Genomic DNA, 22,919 nt, shown 5'->3' with positions numbered 1-22,919 from the left:
TATTTATCTGTACAGTAAGCTTATAATAATGATTTATAATAACTCCCGTTTCATGGGAGTCGATTTGGCTTTATTTGCTTATACCAAAAAAGGTACAAGCCTAATGTAATTTAGTTTTTGTGTGCTTTTGATATTGAATAGCTCTGAACCACAGAATTTTAGTTTTGTTGACCCGCTCGCTTAAATGTTTGGTGTCGGACAGATGGCGGGTCTTCATCATCTCCGACTGCTCTTATGCGCGGGTCGCCCCCTGCCCCTCCCTTCTAGCATGGCAGCCTCAGCCAGGTCTGCTGGAGTTCCCCTGCTACCCTGATGCAGTTTCATTCTAATGAATTCCTTTACTGCATAATTACTAATACATCTCCCGCTTCACATCTCCTCACTAGCCTCTCAGGAACCCGCCTTGAAGGCCAGATCCACACAGGCAGGCATCACGCAGCCCAGCCAACCTGACACCCCAAACGATTGGGCTGCTAAGTGCCAGTCTGGCCGACCATCTTCAACCCTTTGAACTTGTATTTAAGGCATTTAGCAGACGCTCTTATCCAGAGTCATTTGCTAAAAGTGCTTTAGCTTCACATTCGAGACCGTCACGGTCAACAGATGGTAAGTGTGCCGTTCTTAAAGTTATCTGCTAATCAATGTCTTGCACATGGCCCGCTACCACCATCTCCACCCACGAGACTCTCACACAGCGAAACCAGCCTGCATTATCATTATGAATCATGCCAAAATTGACTTTATTTAACAAGATCTGCCCCCCTTTGGGAGATTTTTCAGGGAGCGTTTAATGCTGCTGTCCCATTTTAATTACTAAAATCATTAAATAAAAACCTCAAATTGAAAAGACGCATCGCACAACCATAAAAATAATGTCATAATTTACCTACGGTTCCTTTCAACCATTCTCAAACCCTTTCAAAAGTGGATTTTTAGTGCACTACATTCTAAAGGTATAAAGTAATGATTGTGTGAGAAACGGACAAAAAAATATATTTTTCACTGAACTTCTGAAGAATTGCTCCTTAATTCCGGCCCGTTACTTACGAAATTGCTGCCATGACTTTGAAAGACGTGTATAGTGCGTTTTCATGTTATTACTTTTATCAGAAGACACTTTTTATTCTGCAGAAAATAGAAAGATAAACATGTTTGGAACAACGTGACAGTGAGTAAATAATGAGAGACGCTTCATATTTGTATAGCAGAACTTATCCTCTTCTTATGCTGCTTCTTATGAATCTGTTTATTCAAAACATTCAGATTCAGTTCGTGTTTTCTGTTTGTAAGCTACATTTCCATTCATCTGTCTTCCGTAGACTGATTCTCTCTCTCTCTCACTCTCTCTCTCTCTCTCTCTCTCTCTCACACACACACTCACACACACACTTTGGTTCTGGTTAGAATTCACCGTACTGCTCTTTGTTTGGGTACATAAATCATAAGACCTGCAGCTGCACCGCAAAGGTCACTTCAAATCTCAAGTAAAATGGAGTGGAGCCCAGAGGGAGAGGACCTCCTAGTGCCAGCGCACTTCTTCCTGTCCCGTGTGAGTCACTGTTGGTGAGAGGGCCCAAAGCTCACAAAAAGATGTGAATGGAGTGATGCCACATGCTCCAGTGCCCACAGGATAGAGAGATGACCATCAACACCCCCAGTGCAAAACATTTTGAAGTTAATACAGATGATATAAACCACATTGTGTATAGACGGTTTAAAAGCAACAACATAAACAATAGAGTGAATTCGCAAATAATAGAGTGCCTGAAGATTACTTCTGATAACAAGCCAAAGAAACCGAGAAGAACCGTTACTTGGCTAAACTTGCCTCTCCAATATTTTGAATTTAGACTGCGACACCAAACTCAACCGCTAGATGCCAATGTCCCATACGGTTTCTTTAAATTCAACCAAACCACAGGACCCATTCAACAAATTGTTTATTTAACGAAAAGAACATACAATAAAATTTTACAAATCGTTTATTTAATAAAATTATTATACAATAAAATAGTATAAATTAACAATAACATACAATATATGTCCAATGAAACAGTCTATATATATATATTGAGCCCTTAATTTGTCTATTCTGTCCCCTTCAATAATTTGTTATTGACCCCGCCCACAGTGTTATAATGTCAAGTATGTTATAGTTGGCTCATTTTCTGTTAAGACAAAGATGTTTTCCTGGAAACACCCAGAAATCCTTTGTGTATCGTGTCGGACGGTATCAAAGGGAGCACAGGTCCAGCAGAGCTTATGTGGAGCTTTCTTTCAGAGTTAGGTCTGTACAGAGATGGTGTCGGATTTGAGTTATTAGGGGTGATTGGGGTCACTACTGAATTTTTCAGCCACTCTGTGATTCAGCACTTGCTCTCTGGGCCACAGAAACAAATCCTCACGTTCTACCGCGTTTCATGAGGAGGAGAGAGAAGGAGCGAGACAGGTGTGCTGTCGTACCCGACCCCTCTTATCCATCAGCTCTCTGACAGCTTTATGGCAAGAGCTGTTTGAGTAGCACTGCCGTACGTCACTGGATTGGACTCACTTTTGTACATCCGGGTTGTGTGCTGTTTAGATCATAATTGAGAATGTTAATTCAATTCCAATTTATATGCTTTATTTTGATTTCAATTGAAGGAATGTGTATGCAGTTAGTGTAGCTTGTAGTTATACTTTAGATTAAAATATGAATTACACATTCATCATAGTAATAATTTACCCTAAATCCATTTATCATAATTAAAAACAAAACTATGTTTTTAAAATGAGGTGATTTTTAAATTCAGAATTGTGCCCAATGCAGTTGTACACAAATCGAGCATTTACACACGGCCCAGTGGAAGCTCTGACAACCATAGAATGAAGATTAAAAACTCTGCAGAACACAAATACTGCCGTGTGATTGTGTGTAAACGTCTGCGCTTTGAGAAAGAAGGAAAATAGTCCAAAACGTCTCTGACCCCTCAAGAAAAATTGTGGTCACGAACTCTCCGCTCTCTATTTTCCACTTGTGAACTGTTATTTCTTACAGTGCAAGCAATAACGCGCAATAGCAATCAGTTCAATACAGCGAGGCACCTCCCTATATGAATGAACAATAGGCCCGAGCAGGGAGGGCGCGGAGCCACGCAGGCTCGATGGGTTTAAATGAAAGTCATCCAGTCCACGCAGGAAGTGGTAAGCAGACAGTGAGGGATGGCGGTACTGTAATCTCTCTGTTGGAGAGCAGGACGGGACAGCGGCCAGCCGGACTCAGCAGGCTGAGGGAAATGCGACCGTGGTAGCACAGGCTCAGCTGTGATAATGGTGTGCGTTTACGTGGTTGAAGCTCAGGTGTGGCCTATTAAAGATGCGTGTGCTCCTCTGAGCGAATGTGGCAGAGGCACCTGGTCTGTTTAAATGTTCCTTCTGTTTAATCTATAGGCCTTGTGCGCACACACACACAATTCTCCTCTCTCTATTTCTACCTTTTTTTTCTCAAGTGTCACTTTATTTCTATGACAATTGAATACCTTTTTTCCATGATCATATTGTGTCCTGATTTTATTGTTTTTTTACATCATTTGTTTTACAAAAATACATTAAGGAATTTGTTGGTTGGTTTGCGCCATAAATCATTGTTTTATTTGATTTCTCTAACTGTCCCAAGCACTCTGACATTAAAAGATAAGCCCAACCAATGACGTGAATTATTTTTAGGTAAGAATTAAACTGTATATTATTTCTTCAACTCCACTGGGCCACAACCAGTTACATAGACATCAGTCACTTTAAAGGAACAGTTCACCCGAAAAAAAAAATTCGGTCATCCTTTACTTACGTTGTTTCAAATCTGTAAATAATTATTTGTTCTGATGAACACAGAGAAATATATTTGGAACAAAGACATTTATACAGATTTGGAACAACTCAAATGAAGACTGAACTGAACCTTTGGCTGAACTGTCCCATCCCACTCCTATAATTTTTAGCTTCTCTTGTTGTAAATCTCAACCGTTGATTTTGGGATACATATTGCCGTTCTCTGTTTCAAAAGATTCACCTGTGTGGCTGGGTTTATATATGGTGGCCATTGATGTTTTTTTAACCTCATAGTTTCCCCTAGCACTTGGGTAAACCTGATTCAAAATCACATTCGAGAGTAACTCATCCAACTTGGGCCTTTTGAAAAAAGCGTAATAAGAGTTTCCTTCCATTTCCCGCTCAATAAACTCGTATCGTTGACCTGGGGTTGATATTTTTATGAATCCATCCTGCTGTCCATTAGGATTCGGCGCTATGTGTGAAAGATCTCGGTGGGTTTTAGAAAAGGGTGTGTGGTCACCGTATTGCCTGAAGTCTTCTTTCCACTAATATGCTACAACTCTCGCTTTCTTCCTCTCCTTTGTGCTCTCTCTCTCTCTCTCTCTCTTTCTCTCCTCTAGACACAAATAAATAAGTGATATTTTCATTAATCTCTGCCTTCCTTCAAAATAATATGGTGGCTACTTCATAAAACATTGATGCCAATCTTTCATTATTCATTTTGGGGGTCCTGTTCTTTCGTTCCTGAAAGGAAATGAGAAATAGGGGGTGGGGTAGACACGCTGACAGTCTGGAGGGAAGGAGGGATAACATGGTGGATGACAAGGCCGGGCAGAGTGGCCTTTTTGCATTATGTTTTATCTCCGTTCTGGCTGAATGCCATTTCCTGCCGGTGTTGGAGCTTATAGCTCAGGCCGGGCGAGTGGTGAAGTGCGTAGAGGGAACACATATCCCAAACATATTTTCAGATTAACCACAGCTCCCTTTGCTTCTGTGCTCTGAGAACAGGTGACTCACCTCGCTTCATATGCAATAATAACCCCATCTGATATTCATAAATACCAATACACGTTGAAAACATGCTAAAATTTCCCTGTAGGTTTATTTTTCAATCAACGCTCAGCACGGCGGTCCTTTGTGAGCGTAGACGTCATATTTAATTTGACGCCGTGCACCGTCTGCTCAGTACGTCGTGCTGTTTTGTTTGATCATTTCGCTGACAACGCATTACATGTATTTTTTCCACCAGAAAGAACACATGATTTAGACCTTGTGACAGTATGTGCTTGTCAAACTAAATATAAATTGAATTCTGAGGTGTATAAACTGTACGACACAGTTAATGGTATCGATACATGCATATCATTTATGTCTAATTTGTGGTTAGTGTAATGGATGCATGTATGGAGTACATAAAAGGTCACTTGCTTCCCTTTCCCATGGCCCTATGCCTTCATTAAGACAGACAATGAAAGCCTTCAGTATTGATTTGTGAGTTCCTCAAGGATGCACTTTGAACTCTCCACCATTATAGGGAGATAATGGGTGTTTGCATGTAGTTTAGACCAGCGATTTCCAGCCACAAAATGATTTGTGGCCCCCGTGGTACCCAGGTTTGATGGGCTGGTGGCGGAAAGCGGCATTTGGCAGCTGTTGGAAAGAGAATAGGTGTATGTGTTTTTGAAAATGAGGCCTAATTTCTTAATGATGCAAAATGACAGGGACGGCAAGCGATCCCTCAACTTATTCTCTAGGAAGAATGGAGGAACTGGTGCCGTATAAATGAGGGATATTAGAATTATAGACTCTATGTTATCAAACCCAGCCAGAGCACCGCACCATTTCTGGAGACGAAGGACTTTTAGTGCTTAATTAGACTGTGCTTTTGTGCACAACAGGTCAAAAATGATTTATAATAAACTATTTGTGATTTGAAAAAACATCCTGCCTGTCTGAATCAGCAAGCGCGTTTTCAGTATCGACCTAATTTTTAGTATCATACTAAAGGTTAATTACTCAATTTTTTCCCTCATGTGTAATTACTTCAAGTTCAGGCACAAAGGAAAAGCTTATTAGCAGGCGTGTGACATCAAAATATTTCGGCTACTTATCATGTTTTCATAGAATAGCGCAACACATAGAAAACGTAAATGGCAAGGTATCTGCAAAACAAACTCCACGCATTTATTTCGATTTTTCACATACAAAGAATGTTTAAAACACGGTTGTGTTCCAATTACAAACTAACGTTATTGACTTTATACGCGGTTTCAATCTGAGCCACTTCAGCGTCATCAATCGCATATATAGCAGATGTTTGGCTGTTCACCATGTACTGCACATCCAGAACACAAAGAGGTTATACTCAGTCAAACCCATGCACGTACCAGGCCGGTGTGTGTTATGAATTTGCATGCAGAAGTGCTTTATGTGTAAATGGCTTTGTGGAGCTCCATCGGGCTGAGTGATTTACCTTTTACTGCATAATGCCGCAGTTCCAAGCTCCTTCCCGCTTTGCAGCCAAACTTCCCTCTCACCTCTTAGTAATATATGTCACTTCTTTAATAGAAGAACGTAAGACAGAAAGAGACAAAGTTGGCATTTTAATCTCTCAAAATGAAATTAGGCAGCACACCATGTCCTCTGGTGAGCTCATAGAGAAAGAGATACAATCTGCTATGATGTAATCTCTCTCCATCAGTTATCTGCTTGAATTGTTTTCATGCCATAAGGGTTGTTACCATTACCTGCTGCAGTTTGATATAGAGTGCACTTTACTAATGGTGGATTTTGACTTTTACGTAGTTTGAAATATACTTAATATCTTTTGTACGGAATATAAGCACTGTTGTCAAATTGGTTTAGAGGACCAGAACCAACTGCTGGAATAAAACGAAGGGATATGTTTGAAGAAATGAAGAGATCTGATTTGGTTGAACATGCATTTATGTTTGCCTGCACCTGTGCGTGTGTAACAGATTGCGTGTCTCGTGCGGGCGGACCTTGGCCGATACCCAGCTGCCCCTGCTTTTCATACTGGTGTCCAGATCCACGCACATGTCAATGGAAAACATTTGCTAGACATCTAAAACTGACGTTCGCTGCTTCACTTATACTTAGCACAGACCCACTAAACCTTCATAAAAAAAAATCCATAGGAGAAGCAAAATGATTGTCACTTCCAAAAAGCATCTGATATTAAACTGTTTACAAAGAAATAAAAAAAGTTTTCCTTTTTGCTCACTCACCTCTTTCCAATAGTAAATTGGTGCCGAATTTACTCTATTCTTTTTCTATTCACCCGTGTTTATTTTCCTTTTTAGGATGAAATACGACCCAGGCATTTCTTCATGAGATTGACCCATTTATCTTTTATAACAGGGCCACAACAGATATTACTTTGTCTATCTTAGAAATATATGAGAAAATAAATAGTTAAAGGCGTGATATTCTACACTTTCATTGTATTATTTGTCCCTTAAGTCCACTAACATTAAAAAAATCCAAAAGCAATTGTAAATTAGGTGTTCATGAATATCCATTTTCACCCTCATACTCACTTTTACAATGAAATCGGCTGTTTTTGCTACTGCGTCTTTAATAAATGTGTATATTATATATAAACGACCTCTGTTATGATTTGCTGACCACTATGAAGCAATTGCTGGATGCTGAATAGGCATTGAAATGTTGGTGGTGGATGTTAGAATATATCTACATAGTAAATTTAGCAATTTTAAATGAGCAGGCAAAGTTCTGTGTATGTTAAATGGAGTTTAAAACTGAACTAAAAGATTATGCTGGATCTTATCTGTCTGATTTAAGCACGACGGACATGGCTGGTTGGTTGTTCTGTTGTTTCTCTGCAATTGAGATGTTCCAAAGGTTCAATTGTGGCATGTGGCACAGAGAGAATATGCCAAACGCATAAGGGGAGAGGATTGTCCCATATCCCCCCAATTGTTCTTATTCTATATTCCTCATAAAAATCTGTTGAAATAATCAGATGTGATGTTGGCCATTTTTTTGTATTTCCAATACTGAGAACCCCTTATATTCACAATTTTTTAACTTGACCAATACAAATCTAGCCAAAATCTGTACATACATACATCTCTCCACAAACAGCTCCCCACATCTTCCCACCTGCCCCTGTGTTGTGTACACACACCGCACACACTCCCTCAGCGAGTCTGTGGCAGGGACGTTAATTGGCAGCATCTGGTGTCTAGGAGGCAGCGTACCCTCCAAAACCCCTTCACCCCCCCCCGGGCATCTGGAGACACCAGTCTGGCTGTGGGCACCAAATATGAAGCGGGTTGCATGAGGTGGGGTAAAAAAGAGAAATGCGGAGAGCAAACTTGCAGCTGGCACTCCTGCCAGCGGGGATATGGTCAGACAGGCTGCAAGCTGCGCCAGGCAGGGACGCCCCCAAGGGATAGATGGTTTACAGATCTGGACAGGATACAGGATGAGAGAGTAAGCATCATGACAAATACAAAAAGAATTTAGATAAGATTTAAGCACTTGGAATTTGGCAGTGTTCTTGATTTTGGACCAATAGAGGTAGCCATGTCAAAAAAAACAGTTTGGTACTTCCAGGCATGAGAATTTCCAGTTGACAATGGGCGGGGGATAAAAATAGTTAAGATAAGTCAAACTAAATCATACGTCTGTGTTTTTCTGGAAATCGGCGTGTACATGCATAATGTATAAAACAGGAAGGGATTAATGTGATTATGTGTTGCTTGCTCGTGCTGTAGTTCCATCCCACTCTCCCCGCTAGTCCCACCTCTAGCAGCTCGTGTTTTTCTGGAAATAATTGCACAGCTGTATCTCTATTTTATAAATTTGATCAAACTAAATACTCTTCAAAGATATGACGGATGCATTACTACTGTATAGGCATTCAAGATTAATATGATACATATATATATATATATATATATATATATATATATATCTTTAAAGGTTGATTTTAACTAAAACATGTTTTTCAGCTTGACAATAATAGAAAAACCTTTTAAAGTCCACTAAGAACTTTCTGTTCTTTAGTTTTAACAGTATAAAACCTTTTATGAAGTGCCGGTATTGTGTAGCATCGAGAACCTTAATCTCCTAACAGTCTCATACATTTTTTTGGAATAACCCAAAACGTTTCAACAACTTATTGTTAAATCATTTTGGTATGTCTTGTACTTTGTTCTACACTATACTTAATATATCAGAAAGGAAATATGCTGTTTTCTCTGAAGGGTGGGGCTTCCAGTCCGACAGGCATATTGAGTTTTATACTTTCATTCATATTTCTGTAAGTGGTTCTCACACTGTGTTGGCTTTAAGCCCTCTGACCTTCAGCTGGCTTTTACCGTCTTGTGCTGATATCACTTCCTTTGAGGCCTTATTTAGCCGAGTGTGATATTGGTTTGATCTTGGATGAGTCACCTTGTGCGGTATCGGACAAAAACACCACTGACATCATTGCTGCTCATCTCTGCTTTCATTCCAGCAGCAAACATCACCCGACTTTACCAGCACAACCAAATGTCACCCGCTTCAGAGCACATTTAGACATCTCCTATGAACATCAAATGTATGTTTTAATAATAAATAAATACGAATAATATTTACTGTTAATATTAATGCTGTATGTGATGTGTAAACATCCAATATACTAAAGAACATATGCAAGTCCACACACACACAAATTATTTGTTTGTTGATGAAAGTTTTTTGTTTTTTTTTGCACTAAAACTAACTAATGTACTTTAGTTCGCATTTCCAACTAAAAACTTTTTTGCACTTGAGTGTGGCAGTAGAACTCTTGCCTGTTGACAAATCATACGTAATGATGTGTTAGGTTTAGGAGAACACAAAACCCTGTCGGTTCCCGGCATCCTCACTCCAGCACCGCCTCGGGCTACATTAGCCAGCAGGCTGGACCAGTGATGCTGCTGGTGTAGTCTCACTGTGGACCTGATGCCCACATCTAATGGAGCTAATGTGGATGGATTTCACTTTGTATCTCTGCCATCTCTCCTGCATTAACTCTCATTCCTGTTTTTCCATCTCCCAGTCTCTCCAGTTGCATCAGTGTGTGTGTGTGTGTGTGTGTGCCTGCATGCGCGTGTATATGTGTGTGTGTTTAAGACAGAAAGTGGGAATAGAGTGCAGACTGGCGCCAGGCTGTCCTGAAGTCCACTCCACCTACTCGGCTGATGCAGTCAGCCAACACATCTCAGTTGTCCCCTGGGAGAGAAAGAGAGAGAGAGAAATGAGACTGAACACCTGCATCATAGCATCCCCTACTCACACACTCATACTTGGCATTTGACATGAGACCTTAGTGAGATAAGTCACCATACCAATAAGAATGTTTGATGATGCTTGGTGATTTTATTATGTTTAGACATTTAAGGCGAATTGGTGCCAAACAAATAACTAGAATTTTTAATTTTTGCAGAACATTTGTGTTGTGCATTCTCCTTCCTAAAGAGAAAAATCTGAAAGCTCTTTCTTCACTTACTCACCCTCTTGTCATTTCAAACCGGTATAACTTTCTTTATTCTGCAGAACACAAAAGAAGATATTTTAAAGAATTTTGGTAACCAAACAACAGCTGTACCCATTGACTTGGTTTGGTGTCCATACAGTTAGAAGTGAATGGGTACTGTCATTGTTCGATTACCAACATTCTTCAAAATATCTTCTTTTGTGTTCTGCGGAAGAATACAGGTTTGAAATGACAAGAGGGTGAGTAAATGATGAGGGAAATGTAATTTTTGGGGAAACTATACCTTTAACTTTTGGGCCAACAGGGTGTTGTTATTTTAGTATTGTTGTTTACTCCCCCGAATCATAAGCGTCATCAAATCCTGGCTCAGGTCCCCCTGTAGTATTTTTCGGTCTCAACTCTTATATAATACAAATAATAGCACACCTCTCCTCAACAAGCTATGCTATGATTTATGTCTGTAGAATAAGCGTTGTGGGACAAGCCATAGAGTGGGGTTTAATATCTAGAAACTAAGAATCAGAAGTTTATGTGACAATGTTTTAAATGTGTCACACAAACAACAAAGAATATTGTCTCTGACATTAAACTGTGATTTTATCATGGAAACAATGACACACCTTTATTCAAACGACAGTAGAGTAGCACTTAAATCAATAATTTGTTGTTATGGGAATTATGACGACACCAGCTGCGCCCTCATAATCTTAGACGTCCCTCTAGAGCTGGGGAGGGTGGGCAACGCACAGAAACACACAAATACACACACAATCACACCAGGGCACCTCTTAGCCGTCACCCTGTCTGGCTGGTTATTACCCTATTTTCTCTTACGCACACCTGCTCCAGCCCCTACAGTCTGCGTGGATGTGTGTGTGTGTGCCCTGTGTGACTTTTTTTGCCCCGTGCCCCATGAGAGGGCATGGCGCCATGTTGGCGGCTTCTTAGGACTCATCTGCTCTATGATAATTATCCTAGACATCCCTCAGCACGGCAGGGCAGCTACTTACCACCGTGGGGTCACACATATGCAAACACACACACACATATTATATCATCGCTGTTCACCACTGCTGATTCTCGGCCTGCCTGTGGCTCACTGTACACACTCTTCACACTTTTTCTCTGTCACACACATATTGTGTCCCTGCCACAGAAGGGATGAGCCACCTGGGACACGCAGCTCTGCATTTGGGTGTTGTGGAGTATTACGCCAATGACGCATTAGTGCGTATGAAAGGAGGGTCACATGAGCCTCGGGTGTGCAGACAGGGTGCGTCCCTTGTTTCCTTTTTATTATTTGATGATGCAACATAAGTCATTTTGGAAAAATGGCGGGGCATTGCTCTGAGCACCAAAACACAACATCGAAGGCCATCTGCTGGCCAAGGGAAGAGCACACAAAACACACTTAAAGGAACAGTTCACGCAAAAATGAAAGTTTTGACATCATTTACACACTATTAAGTCATTCCAAACCTGTATTAGTTTTTTTCTTCTGCAGAACACAGAAGGTGATAATTTGAGAAATGTTGTTGTGGTTTGTGTCCATTCAATGGAAGTCGATGGGCTCAATGTTGTTTAGCTACTCATGTTCTCCCTGATATCCTCTGTTGTGTTCTGCCGAAGAAAGAAAGTCATACAGGTTCGGAATGACATGAGGATAAGTAAATGATATTCCCGATATTCCCCTTTAAATTGATCAAAAGTATTATGTTTCATTTCTGCAGCACTTCTGCATGCGGACTGCTTAATTTTACCGCTAATCTGAACACAGACACTCGGGAATATCCGTATCCTGTCTTTGTTTTGTTTTTTGAAGATAGTCCAATGCGTGGTGGTGCATTTGAATGTCCCGGCTGGCGTTCTAATGTCCCGGTATCATCAGCCAAATATCACCCCAGAGATGCCCGGACGCTCTTTTTTTTCTTATCAGGCAGCAGTTGTAAAGAGCGCTAGGTTGGAATATATTACCCTGAGAGTTTGTCTCTTTCTCTCTCTCATGGGTGTAAGTTTATGATGTGAGCTGTAATGAGCGAATGATTTACGAGCTGTGAAGGCAACGTGATGGCCAGGGTTCTTAGCGTGTTCTTATTATACGTGTCCCTGTGTGCTTGTGAAGAGCACTGCAGCTCAGCTTCTAACGTGCGTTTGTGAGTTTCTGTGCTCACTGCACACACTTAACATGTTTCACCATGATAGCACTCGATATACAAGCTAATACCGTTCTGTAGAATTCATAAACACTTGAGCTAAAACTCAACTATGCCTTTCAATCTAGTGATCTAGTCATAAATCACGATAGGCTCAAAGTTAATCTGCTTCTTCTTATTAAACCCCTACAGACTCACTTAGCATTAGTAAAATTAAACAGTGTAGTGTAAGGAACATTAGCTGCCCCGAGTTCATTTCGGTGCACGTGCTTTCTCTGAGACTGAAATAAAAAAGATCTATTGTTGTTATGGTGCATTTAAGTCCTTGTGGAAAGGATTTACAATTCGTAAGTATAATATCAGTTGCACTTCTATAGATTTTTTATATAATTCAATATAATTTAATTCTAGTGACTTGTAAAGCCACTTTTTAATTTTTAGACATATATATATACATGTGTATTCAAATTCATACGACTAATATACAAAAACACTATTATCAGAAATTAATATTAATAAAAAATTATATAAAATAAATGGTTTTATTATAACCAAACACGTAAGTTTTTGTACGTCCGATGAAACTGTATGTCCAAATAAAAATATATGTTTCTATAACTATGCATAAGAGAGAGAATAACTTACTAAAATCATCTACTGAGGTCAAGAAAACTAATCATTTCCACAAATTTACCATCAACAACAGATAGCATTCATTTCATCAACCATTTTTCTCTCACTGACATATCTACGAAACTTTCCACTTGTAATTTTGACTTGGGGTTTATTTAAAAACAATATATTTCATATACACCATAACTGTTATAGGTTTGCCTAGTTTGTCATTCATGTTATAGAGATGATTCTCTGCACTTCCTGTGTGCACACACGGGCCAATGAGAGCCCTTCAGTCTCCAGTCTTTGAGCATCCACGTGCGTTTGCTTTTCGGGATTTGGTGAATCACGTGGCAAATTCACATGGCAAAAAACCCTCATTTCAAACATACCATCGCACACGGACAGCTCGACCACAAAGAAAGTGAGGTTGCTTAGTAACTGTGCCATCCAGTGCTTTCCTCCAGTCTGATTCATGTCCCAAATGATAGATCAATCACAGGAGGACCACTCCACTCCCTCTACCTCTTGTATTACAGTGGATAATTATGAGAAAGACAACAATAGAAAATCTGCAACAATGAATATTAGACGTTAGAATATGTTAAAAGCCATTAGACAGAATGGACTTACCTCTAAAGAGGCCACATAAACCTCAACACACAGAGTATGGTTGTCGTGATTAAAATGTAATATCCGCATATGTAATAGATCCGTTTTTTTCAGTTTTTAGCTATGTTGTCAGATGGATGAGAGAAGAATTGTGTCACTTGACAGATTCATGCTCATATTTGAAACCATTTAACCTTCAGAACATTAAACACATGACAGGCGGTGCTCTTAAAGGAATACGGGAGGGAGAAAAAGAGAGAGAGAGACCGGGGAAACGCGAGCCACTGTGATGACCTCTACGCTTGATTGATTTGAGAATATAGACAAGATGTCCCGCTCCGTATGAAAGCCAGCAATTTTCCCCTTCGTCTAGTTCCCTTCAGAGGCAAGCCGACAGCCGCCGCGGCTTCAAAGGCCCCGTCGTGTTCTTGCCAGCGAAGTTGAAAAACGCTGCAATGGAGAATGACACCTCGGTAGATGCTTTAGACGTTCGACTTACAGCACATGCAGGCACACAGGCTTTTTGGGGCCATATAGAGATACAAGCTCTACCGCTGGTCATTGATATCCTTTCCTGCTCGCGTTGAAAAAAGTTTCGATTTCTTTACACTTTCTCTTAAAAGTTGGAAACTTAGATTTTTAAACTGATGACCTTGAGCTCCAGGCATTGAGTGTTTCTCCGGAGGAAAGCTGGAGAGTGACATCTCGCTGTGTGTGTGTGTTCCTCCATGTGAGAAGCGTGTGTGTGTGTGGCGTTTTGGGGGGCACGGCTGAATTGTTAAGCCACGTGTGTGTGTAGGTTATATTGTGTGCCAAACTTTTTTGCTTGCCCTCAGACGCACAGCGAGATAAATGTGTTTGGGAACGGGGGGCAGTGTAGCACATCCACCAGCACAGGGAGGCATGGGCCACTATCATTTAGATAAAACAAATTACCAGCAGCCACAACAAGAGGAGAGAAACAGTGAATGATAGAGGGACGGAAGATGCATTGCGGTAAAGATAGAAAACCACCCAGCAGGTTCAAGATTCACCAAGCACGCTCTCTCTCTCTATCACAAGAGGAGCAACACACAAAGCTATTTTCTCTGACCAATAGTGGCGCAGCGGCGCGGGGAAGGCGAGCAGTAAATTCCCGCTGGGTAATTAAAATCAATAGCCACGACTCGCTCAGTAGCCAACAAGGTCAAACGCTGGAGAGGAACTGGGATAATGCCCAAACAGATAAATAAAAAAAATTAAGTGAGGTGTCACTGTGTTTCATTAACCCGGTGTGGGGAGAGGTGTGTGCGTATTTGGTTGACAGTGCGCCCGGGGTGCACGGCGAACAGACGCGGGTCGTAAACCTAACCCCAGTCAAACACGGGCCAAATACTGCAGCAAGCATGGTTAACCCTGACACACGCACATTTATATGTATACTTACGGTATATGATGAGTAAATATCATTTACGTTTGTATGATGGAAGTGTTGGTCTGGATCTGGTGCATTGTAGATTTGTGAAAGTGACTGATGATGGACTTATTTTGCATGTAAAGCTGACTTTCAGACTGTCAAGCTTTAGAGCAGATCAAGTATGTTAATGTTATATTGAGACACATAAAGATAGCAGCCCTACACCCCAGAGAAATAGTCAGTTTAATCGTTCATTTGCCTTCCTTTTCTCTGCAGAGGAAACAAATTCACCTTCATTTCTGCCCAGCGCTTCACTTTGTGCAGGCAGCAGAGGAGTCTGGAATGAGACAGTGTATGTGAATGACATGTTTTCTTTTATTTTGCACATATTGCTATAACATATGTATCATGTACACTCTTTGGGGTTTGTTAACTACAGACCTTATTTCATGCAATTTACCAAAAACCCATAAAAAAAAAGATAAACTTTGGGGCGATGGAGCGGAAGTCCTAAAATGCTAACTCGCTTCCGGGCTCGCATACAAAAATACGTTACCTCTGAGGTACTCAATAGAATATATTGTTAGTGGGTCAGGTGTCCAGATTTCAGGAAATAAAAAAAACTCTGAGCTTTCTCAATGATCGCATACCGTGTTGACAAGGTTGAAAAGCACTTTTTAATACTTTCAATTGGTTAGATATTTGCCAAACCCAGTGACAAACATAAAGGGTGACTAATAACAATGATTAATGGCAAAATATAAAAATCACAAAATATGGAGATATGAGGTTTCAGAAGGACAGCAGCGATACATGGTAACACATTACAGTGAAGATGTTCAGTTAATGCATTAGCTAACATGAGCTAACAATGAACAATACTTATACAGCATTTATTCATTTAAGTTCATTTTTAAAATAAAATGCACAGTGATCAAATTTGAACAATTGTATAGGAATTTGCAATCATTCAAGATTAGCATTACCAAACATTTATCAATGTTAAGAAATACAACCTTATTGTAAAGTATACTGTTTACATAAATGTTCATCGGCAAGCAAACAGTGTTTTCTTGTCTTTATCTTTATGCATTATACTTTAGATCTCATTTCCATTGCTATTGCCCTGCTCAGTTTAGCTACAGGAAAGCTATTATGTAACACCCCATGTCAACGTTTTCAGTTGGGTGATGTTCCTGGGATGTCTGACCTCTTTTAAGGTCATTTAAAACCATCTCAATCAGACATAGGCAAGACTTACTGGATTGTTCCAGAAGTTGTGTATTTTTCTGCTGAAGTCATTCCGTAGTTGATGTACTCCCACATTTTGAGGCACTTTCCTATTACATAACACTTCTGCTGAGCTTCAGTTGGTCTCCTTAAAAGATTCCTAATTAACTTAGGGCACTCAGTTATTTATACGTAGAGGATAACAAGTACAGCAGCCCCAAATCCTGATAACCCTCTAAAATGTACCGATAAAACACCAGACACCAGCTTAAGCACATCCGTGCACATTAGGTACAGAATATGTAAGTTCAAGAGACAAGGGTAGAAAGAATTGAGATTGCAGGACTAAAGGTCTTCATATGATCTCTCTTTCCTCTGTTGCTCATCTTTATTCATCCACATGTTATTCACTCCATTCTTCCATTCGGTTCTTTGCCTTTCCTTAGCGCTTTCTCTCTCTCTCTCTCTCTCTCTCTCTCTCTCTCTCTCTCTCTCTCTCTCACTCTCTCACTCTCTCTCTCTCTCTCTCTCTCTCTCTCTCTCTCTCTCTCTCTCTCTCTCTCTGAGGATTGGCAGTCGACCATAATACCGATGAGGGGTGCTCATTGTGCACTGTAAAAGTTTGAATTGTTTACTGTTTGCTGGTCGTGTTTTCCTTCATCTGGATAGATTTTTAAAAGGGAAGAATGAAAGACAGAGATGAGACTCTAAATAAACAACAGTGATGTGAGTGAAGTCACATTTCACATTGATCTGCCTCCAAGTATCTTTATTCCCTTTATTATTTCTTGTCTTTTATTGTCTTCTCTATCATGTGATTGTTTAATATATTCTGCTCCATCCACAGTAGGTATTTTTTACGTTGTTTTATCAAATGCTAACTTAATACTTCGCTAGTGAGGCATATTAAGAAATTAGGATCATGTTGTCTTTCATTGTTTTTTTGTTCGTCACAGGCAAAGACTGCCGGCCAAGAATGTGTATTACTACCGCTGCCCAGACCACAGGAGGAACTATGTGATGTCTTTCGCCTTCTGCTTCGACCGCGAGGACGACGTTTATCAGTTTGCTTACTGCTACCCCTACACCTATTCGCGTCTGCAGCATTACCTGGCCAGCCTGGAGCGCAGAAATCTCGATTACCTGCGGCGTGAGCACCTGGGCTTCAGCGTGGTTAGTCGCTGCATACACAATATATACAATGCGTTGCTAGTGCATTTGCGCCTGTCTGCCGTGTGTCATTTCTTTATTGTGTTACCGACTTTCAGTATCTGCTATGCTCATTTACCTCACATCATGTGAGTATGCATGATGTGTGTGCGTGTGTATCTGCACAGGTATAGATCATCCACAGTGCCTAGACCCGTCTCTGCTCTTATCAAATAATTGTAGAGGAAAACTCATTAGGAATGCTCGAGAGATTAAAGCCTCTTTTAGGGCCTTCATCACTCTCACGTTCGTCAGGGAGACCCAGACACGGGAAACCACTGATGAAAGCACATTTATGAATAAGAAATATGTAAAAAACGAAATCAATTTCACATGAATTGTGTTTTGAAAGGGCAAATACATCCGGAGAAAAATACATGGTAAAGCTGTACAGTATTGTTAAACCAACGCATAACTGGGAGATGTTCCTTCGTTGTGCTTGCATTCAGAGTTTTTAGACTTAAAACTTTTTTTTACTTTAATATAAAATCAAAACCAGTATGCAGGGAATCATTTACGAAGGGGCTCCGGAGAATAGTTGAATACTTATGTTGTTGTGTTAGATAACAAATTATCAAAGTAAGGGGCTTTTGTTTTATTTTAGGCAAACACTTTTTGGCAAATAATCACAAAGAGAATGTTGTTCAATTTAAAAACTAAATATTCAATTTTTTGCACTGCTGTTCCTGAATGATAAATGAACAACTTCATGTATGCAGTATTTTACAATCCGTAGTATGCTGGTGTGCAGAGGGTCCTGCCCAACCAAAAAAAAGGAAACCGAGAGGCTTGGCCAGTCATTTCTTAATATCATGCTGCTTCTAGTGTCTTCTCTCTTGAAAGTAATCAATTGATTACAGCCAAATTACAACTTTTTGGTTAATAATAATAGATTTTTCCCCATTAAGTTGATGAAGTGTAATGCCAAGTGTTTTATCTGTCTTGGCTTACTCATCTACTGAGGTAATGTTATTTTATCAATTGCATTATGGACATTTTCTATGATTTAAATATATTTGCTTTTCACCTGTATGTAGAAGATATTATTACTGCCTTCGGCATGAATGAGGACACTTAGCATTTCAAAAGCACGCTTCGATTTTAAAACTTTAAGATCTCTTGACTGAAGTATATTTTATGATCTCAAAAATAATTCGATTTAAAGGCATTTGCTTATATATTTGAAATTATTTTTCTAGATGATTTGGATATAAGAGCCCAGCATAGATATGAACTATTTCAATTGTTTTTGAAGAGCATTTCAGGATAAGACCTGAAGAAACTGGCTGATAAAATGCCAATTCAGCAAATTCAGACATGTTAGCGACGTTTAAGACACCGAAAGAGAACATAGCTTTGATTTCTTTTTGTTTTCTTTAGTCACAAGTTCACAACATAATTCTCACCACACTATTGTGTTGATGTGTTTTTTTTATTCAACAATAGATCAAATATTATTAAGGAATGAATACCTGATCCTAAACTTACTGGAGTGAACGGCAGTGTAGATCTGCATGTACATAAACATGACGTTAGCATTTACCGGGACTAGCGTTACCTAGTTGGCTTGATTTTTTTTCTTTCATAATGCCATTCACGCATTTGTAAGTGTGGCTTAAGTGTCTAAAGACATTTTGGGCCAATATGGCTCCCTTTCCATTTCATTAGCATGGAGAATAAGCCTCCTTGTGCAAGACTTTTACAGTTCATGTAGCAGATAAAACAAGAGTGAAAGTATTGGACGGGGGGAAAGGAGAGTGAGCGAGAGAGAAAGAGAGAGTGTATTTGTATGCATGGGCATAGAGGCATTTTATGGCCTTATTTGTCTTTTTATGTCCTCTGTTCTTGGGAATGTGGCAGTACAACACTCTTAATGACCTGCAGAAATGAAGGAGAGAGAGAGAGAAAGAGCAGGATGAGGCTACAACAGCTTGGACTGCAGTAGTAAAACACTCTCTGGTGTAAGAAAGACGTGATGTACTTAAACAAAGGCCTTGTGAGGAATTTAACACACACACATACAGTAGGTAGAGCAACACTGAGGACTGGATTTTTGTAATACTGGGATTATTTTTCTCATTAAAGAAAGATTGTGTCTCTCATATCTTTCCCTTTCAATGAGGCAAGCGAATGTTAAGAATGCATCACAAAAAGAGACGTTTTGTACATATCAATTACCTCCTTTGCTCAGTTAATCCTTCAGCTGACAGGGTCAAACTCTTTGAAAAATTCTTCCAGTTGGCGAGGGACATATTAAAGACGTTTGTTTTACGATGCGAAATGGAAAAAATTGGATTTGTGACTTGCTGCTCCAAAAGACACAAGCAAACGCTGAATTAAAGTGATAGTGAACACAATAATAACATTCTGTCATCATTTGATCACCCTCTTGTCATTTCAAACCTTTATGACTTTCTGTCTTGCACAGAACACAAAAGAAGATATTTTGAAGAATGTTGTTAACCGGCCCCCATTCACTTGCATTGGTTTTGGTTGAACTATCACTTTAAGCTGTGGTTTGATTGATGAGTGCATTGGTGTTTGTTCTAGCCGCGTGATCCTGCTTTAAGAGACGGATTTGATCAAGTGTCAAATAAACAGATATGGACGAACACGTTTCACTTCAATTGACTCGCATGGTTTTGTTTTAACATTCAGACCCGTAATTCGACTGTCATGTTGAACAGCAATCATCGCATCTGTTTATTGGATCTAAAGTCATCAAAGTCCTCTAAGAGCGTTTTAAAGACAGAGAAGCATGGCAGTTTGTGACAGTTACTCCTTTTGATGGATGATTATGCGTTGAAGCTTCTTCTACCGTCAGCTCGTCTGCTCGCTGTTGCCCATCTTGAATGGCGAGTTTGCATCAGCAAATTCACGCAAATGGAGGATGAAGTTGTTTTGAAGGCTGCACATCAAAATGCATTATCCACATATGAGCGTGAAACGCTCGGGCAATCTGAATATTTAAAGGAGATCAAATTCAGATCTGCATTTCGCGCTCTTCGCAGATCTGCGTTTATGCATCTGAATTATTTAGCCGTGTAGCGTGTAACTTGTTGATACATGTACAGTACAAGCAGTTGTACAAGCAGAATTGAAAGTTCCATATTTAATGTAACCAGAATTGAATATGAAATGAAGCATTCAATGTGTATTTGTTGATTTACATTAAATTTGAGAGCCTCAGGGTCTTTTAAATACTTTAGTGATGCTAACATTACATGACTGGGCCCACGCAGAATCTGCTACACCCACTCTGCAAAATGTTTAGTGAATAATAGTTGCACGCATTCTTGCACCTCTTGTGGGTTATTTTTATTAAAGATTGTGACATATTGATTAGGCTGTTAACTTTCAAAGTCTTTGTTAGTGTTCTTCAGGTTGATGTTTGATTTTCTGTTTTGTTCTGAAATCAGAGCAGAAAACGCTTGAAAAAGTCGGCATATTCCATCTGGGTCTGGTTATGACTCAGATGACCTGCTGTCTAGACAACACTCCCATGTTTCTATCTCTTCTTTCATGCAACCTTGAGTCTGGTCGAGCTGGCAGAGAGCCTGTCAATCTCGATAGAGACCCGTCACGTGATTCGAGCCCACTTCCTTGCGGAGGATGCTGTTGTTTTGAATTTCAAGCGTCTGCTTCTTTCTAAATGTGGAGCCGAAGATAGAGACAGAGCAACGGTTGTGGATCTGACAGCCTAGCAAGAGCACTTACTGCAACAAAGAGCTGAATCTCGTAGACAAGCAGACAGACAGAATACAGCCTGAGGGCCTGACCAGCACTTCACTCCCCCCCCTCTCTCTCTCTCTCTCTCTCTCTCTCTTTACATTTGGAATTATTATATAGCCAGGATTTAAAACTATATATTCAAAAGTCTTTATTAAAATTCTGAGATTCAAAATCTAACCCAAACCATTTATATAATTTTAAGTTGTGTAATACAATTAATAAGTAATATATTTTTATTATGCATTAGATTATTTTAGATTAGATTTGTATTAATACTTAGCAATTAAAAGAATCAGTTTAACATGTCATTTGTGAAACATTTATGTTGTGTATTTATAATGACATCTTTTTTTTAGATCTCATTTTATAGAGATACAAATGCTTGAATTGAAATTTAGTGGTAGTGATTTTTATTCAAAGCACTGAAGCTGTTGTTTGTAGAAAGTACAGGGGGAGAATGAAAGTCCTATATTAATATCCAGAAAATGAGGCTGTTAGGTAAGGTAATTGTTCCACCGTAAGCATAATTGTTTCTTTTTTCATGTAAATTTAGAGCGAAATATCCAGAATACTGCCCGGACTCTCAAACAAATCAATTTGTTTTGTTTGGAGCATTTTCTTAAAAAAACAAAGTCACATAAAATCCCACCAATCCCAATGTTAATGGCATATTAGAGGCATTTTATTTAGTCATAGATTGAACCTTCTCTAGCATATTTGAGAGCAACAGTATACTCAGTTGAATCTGTTTTGGGTAATGTACTTTTTTACCATTTTATGTCTGTTTGCAGGATCAGGTTGATTTTTATGTTTGCAATGAACACAATGTTGTGCATTTCAAACCAACCTAGAGGTTTTATAACCAGATTTTTCTCTCTCTCTTCCTGTTTTATTGCACATAAAGTTTCCATAGGGAACAGCCTCAAGCGAAGCTGCTGAGGTTATCGTTGTTTAGTGCTACCGTTGTCCAATAAGGTCAGTTGACCGCACAGAATGATTGACGAGATCATATAAATCTATGACTAGTGGAAATGGCCTTTACAAATCCCTTGTCAATCTTTTTTACACACATTGCCAGAGTAAATATCTGCTTTCTTGTATATTTTATATGGCTTGCTCTCTCTCACACCTCTCTCTGTTATGTGAGACGGTTGTTTCAGAGCAGACTCGGGGCAGCTGACGGCTGCTGTGTTGTTCTCCTTCATCTTTTCATCTTTGAGGTTTCCTGTTGTTCTAACGTGAGATGCAGACGCATCTCCTCCACGGGGACCGCGGTCTTCAGAGGCGCTCTGTAAAACTCCAGGGGACAGTTCCACCAGCTGTGTGTGTACAGTATAATGCAGCTTAGCCAGGTTGGGGTTTAAATGGGCACTTACATATAATTTATTCTAAATATTTGTGTTTTGGACCATTGCACGTAGTTGAAGCGTGAACCCGCGTATAATCTAAATGACGAGAAGCCTCCGTCATGGAATGAATGAAATTAATTCTGTGGGTTTATGTTTCACATGATTGACAGACTTTAGACATATTTGATGTTGACATATACATTTTTTATATATTTTAGAGGACTTAGATGAACTCGTGAGAAATTAGTCTAAATATCTTTAAGGTTAATATATGTATTTTGCACAAAAGGTTTAATATC

At 39.6% G+C, this 22,919-nt stretch overlaps 1 protein-coding gene across 1 annotated transcript in view; it reads left to right on the top strand.

Annotated features, from left to right (window-relative positions):
* LOC306900702 (cytosolic carboxypeptidase 6-like) overlaps positions 1-22,919 on the top strand; it is a 257,938-nt gene that overhangs the window by 121,686 nt on the left and 113,333 nt on the right. Inside the window, exon 5 of the mRNA XM_079467926.1 lies at positions 17,287-17,503. Within this exon, the coding sequence (XP_079324052.1) occupies positions 17,287-17,503 (217 nt within the window). The remainder of the gene's footprint in view (positions 1-17,286; positions 17,504-22,919) is intronic.

This window comes from Barbatula barbatula, assembly GCF_947034865.1.
Source record: "Barbatula barbatula genome assembly, chromosome: 11".
Lineage (NCBI taxonomy): Eukaryota > Metazoa > Chordata > Actinopteri > Cypriniformes > Nemacheilidae > Barbatula > Barbatula barbatula.
The sequence above is the reverse complement of the archived record's forward strand: the minus strand, read 5'-3'. Positions and strand labels throughout refer to the sequence as shown.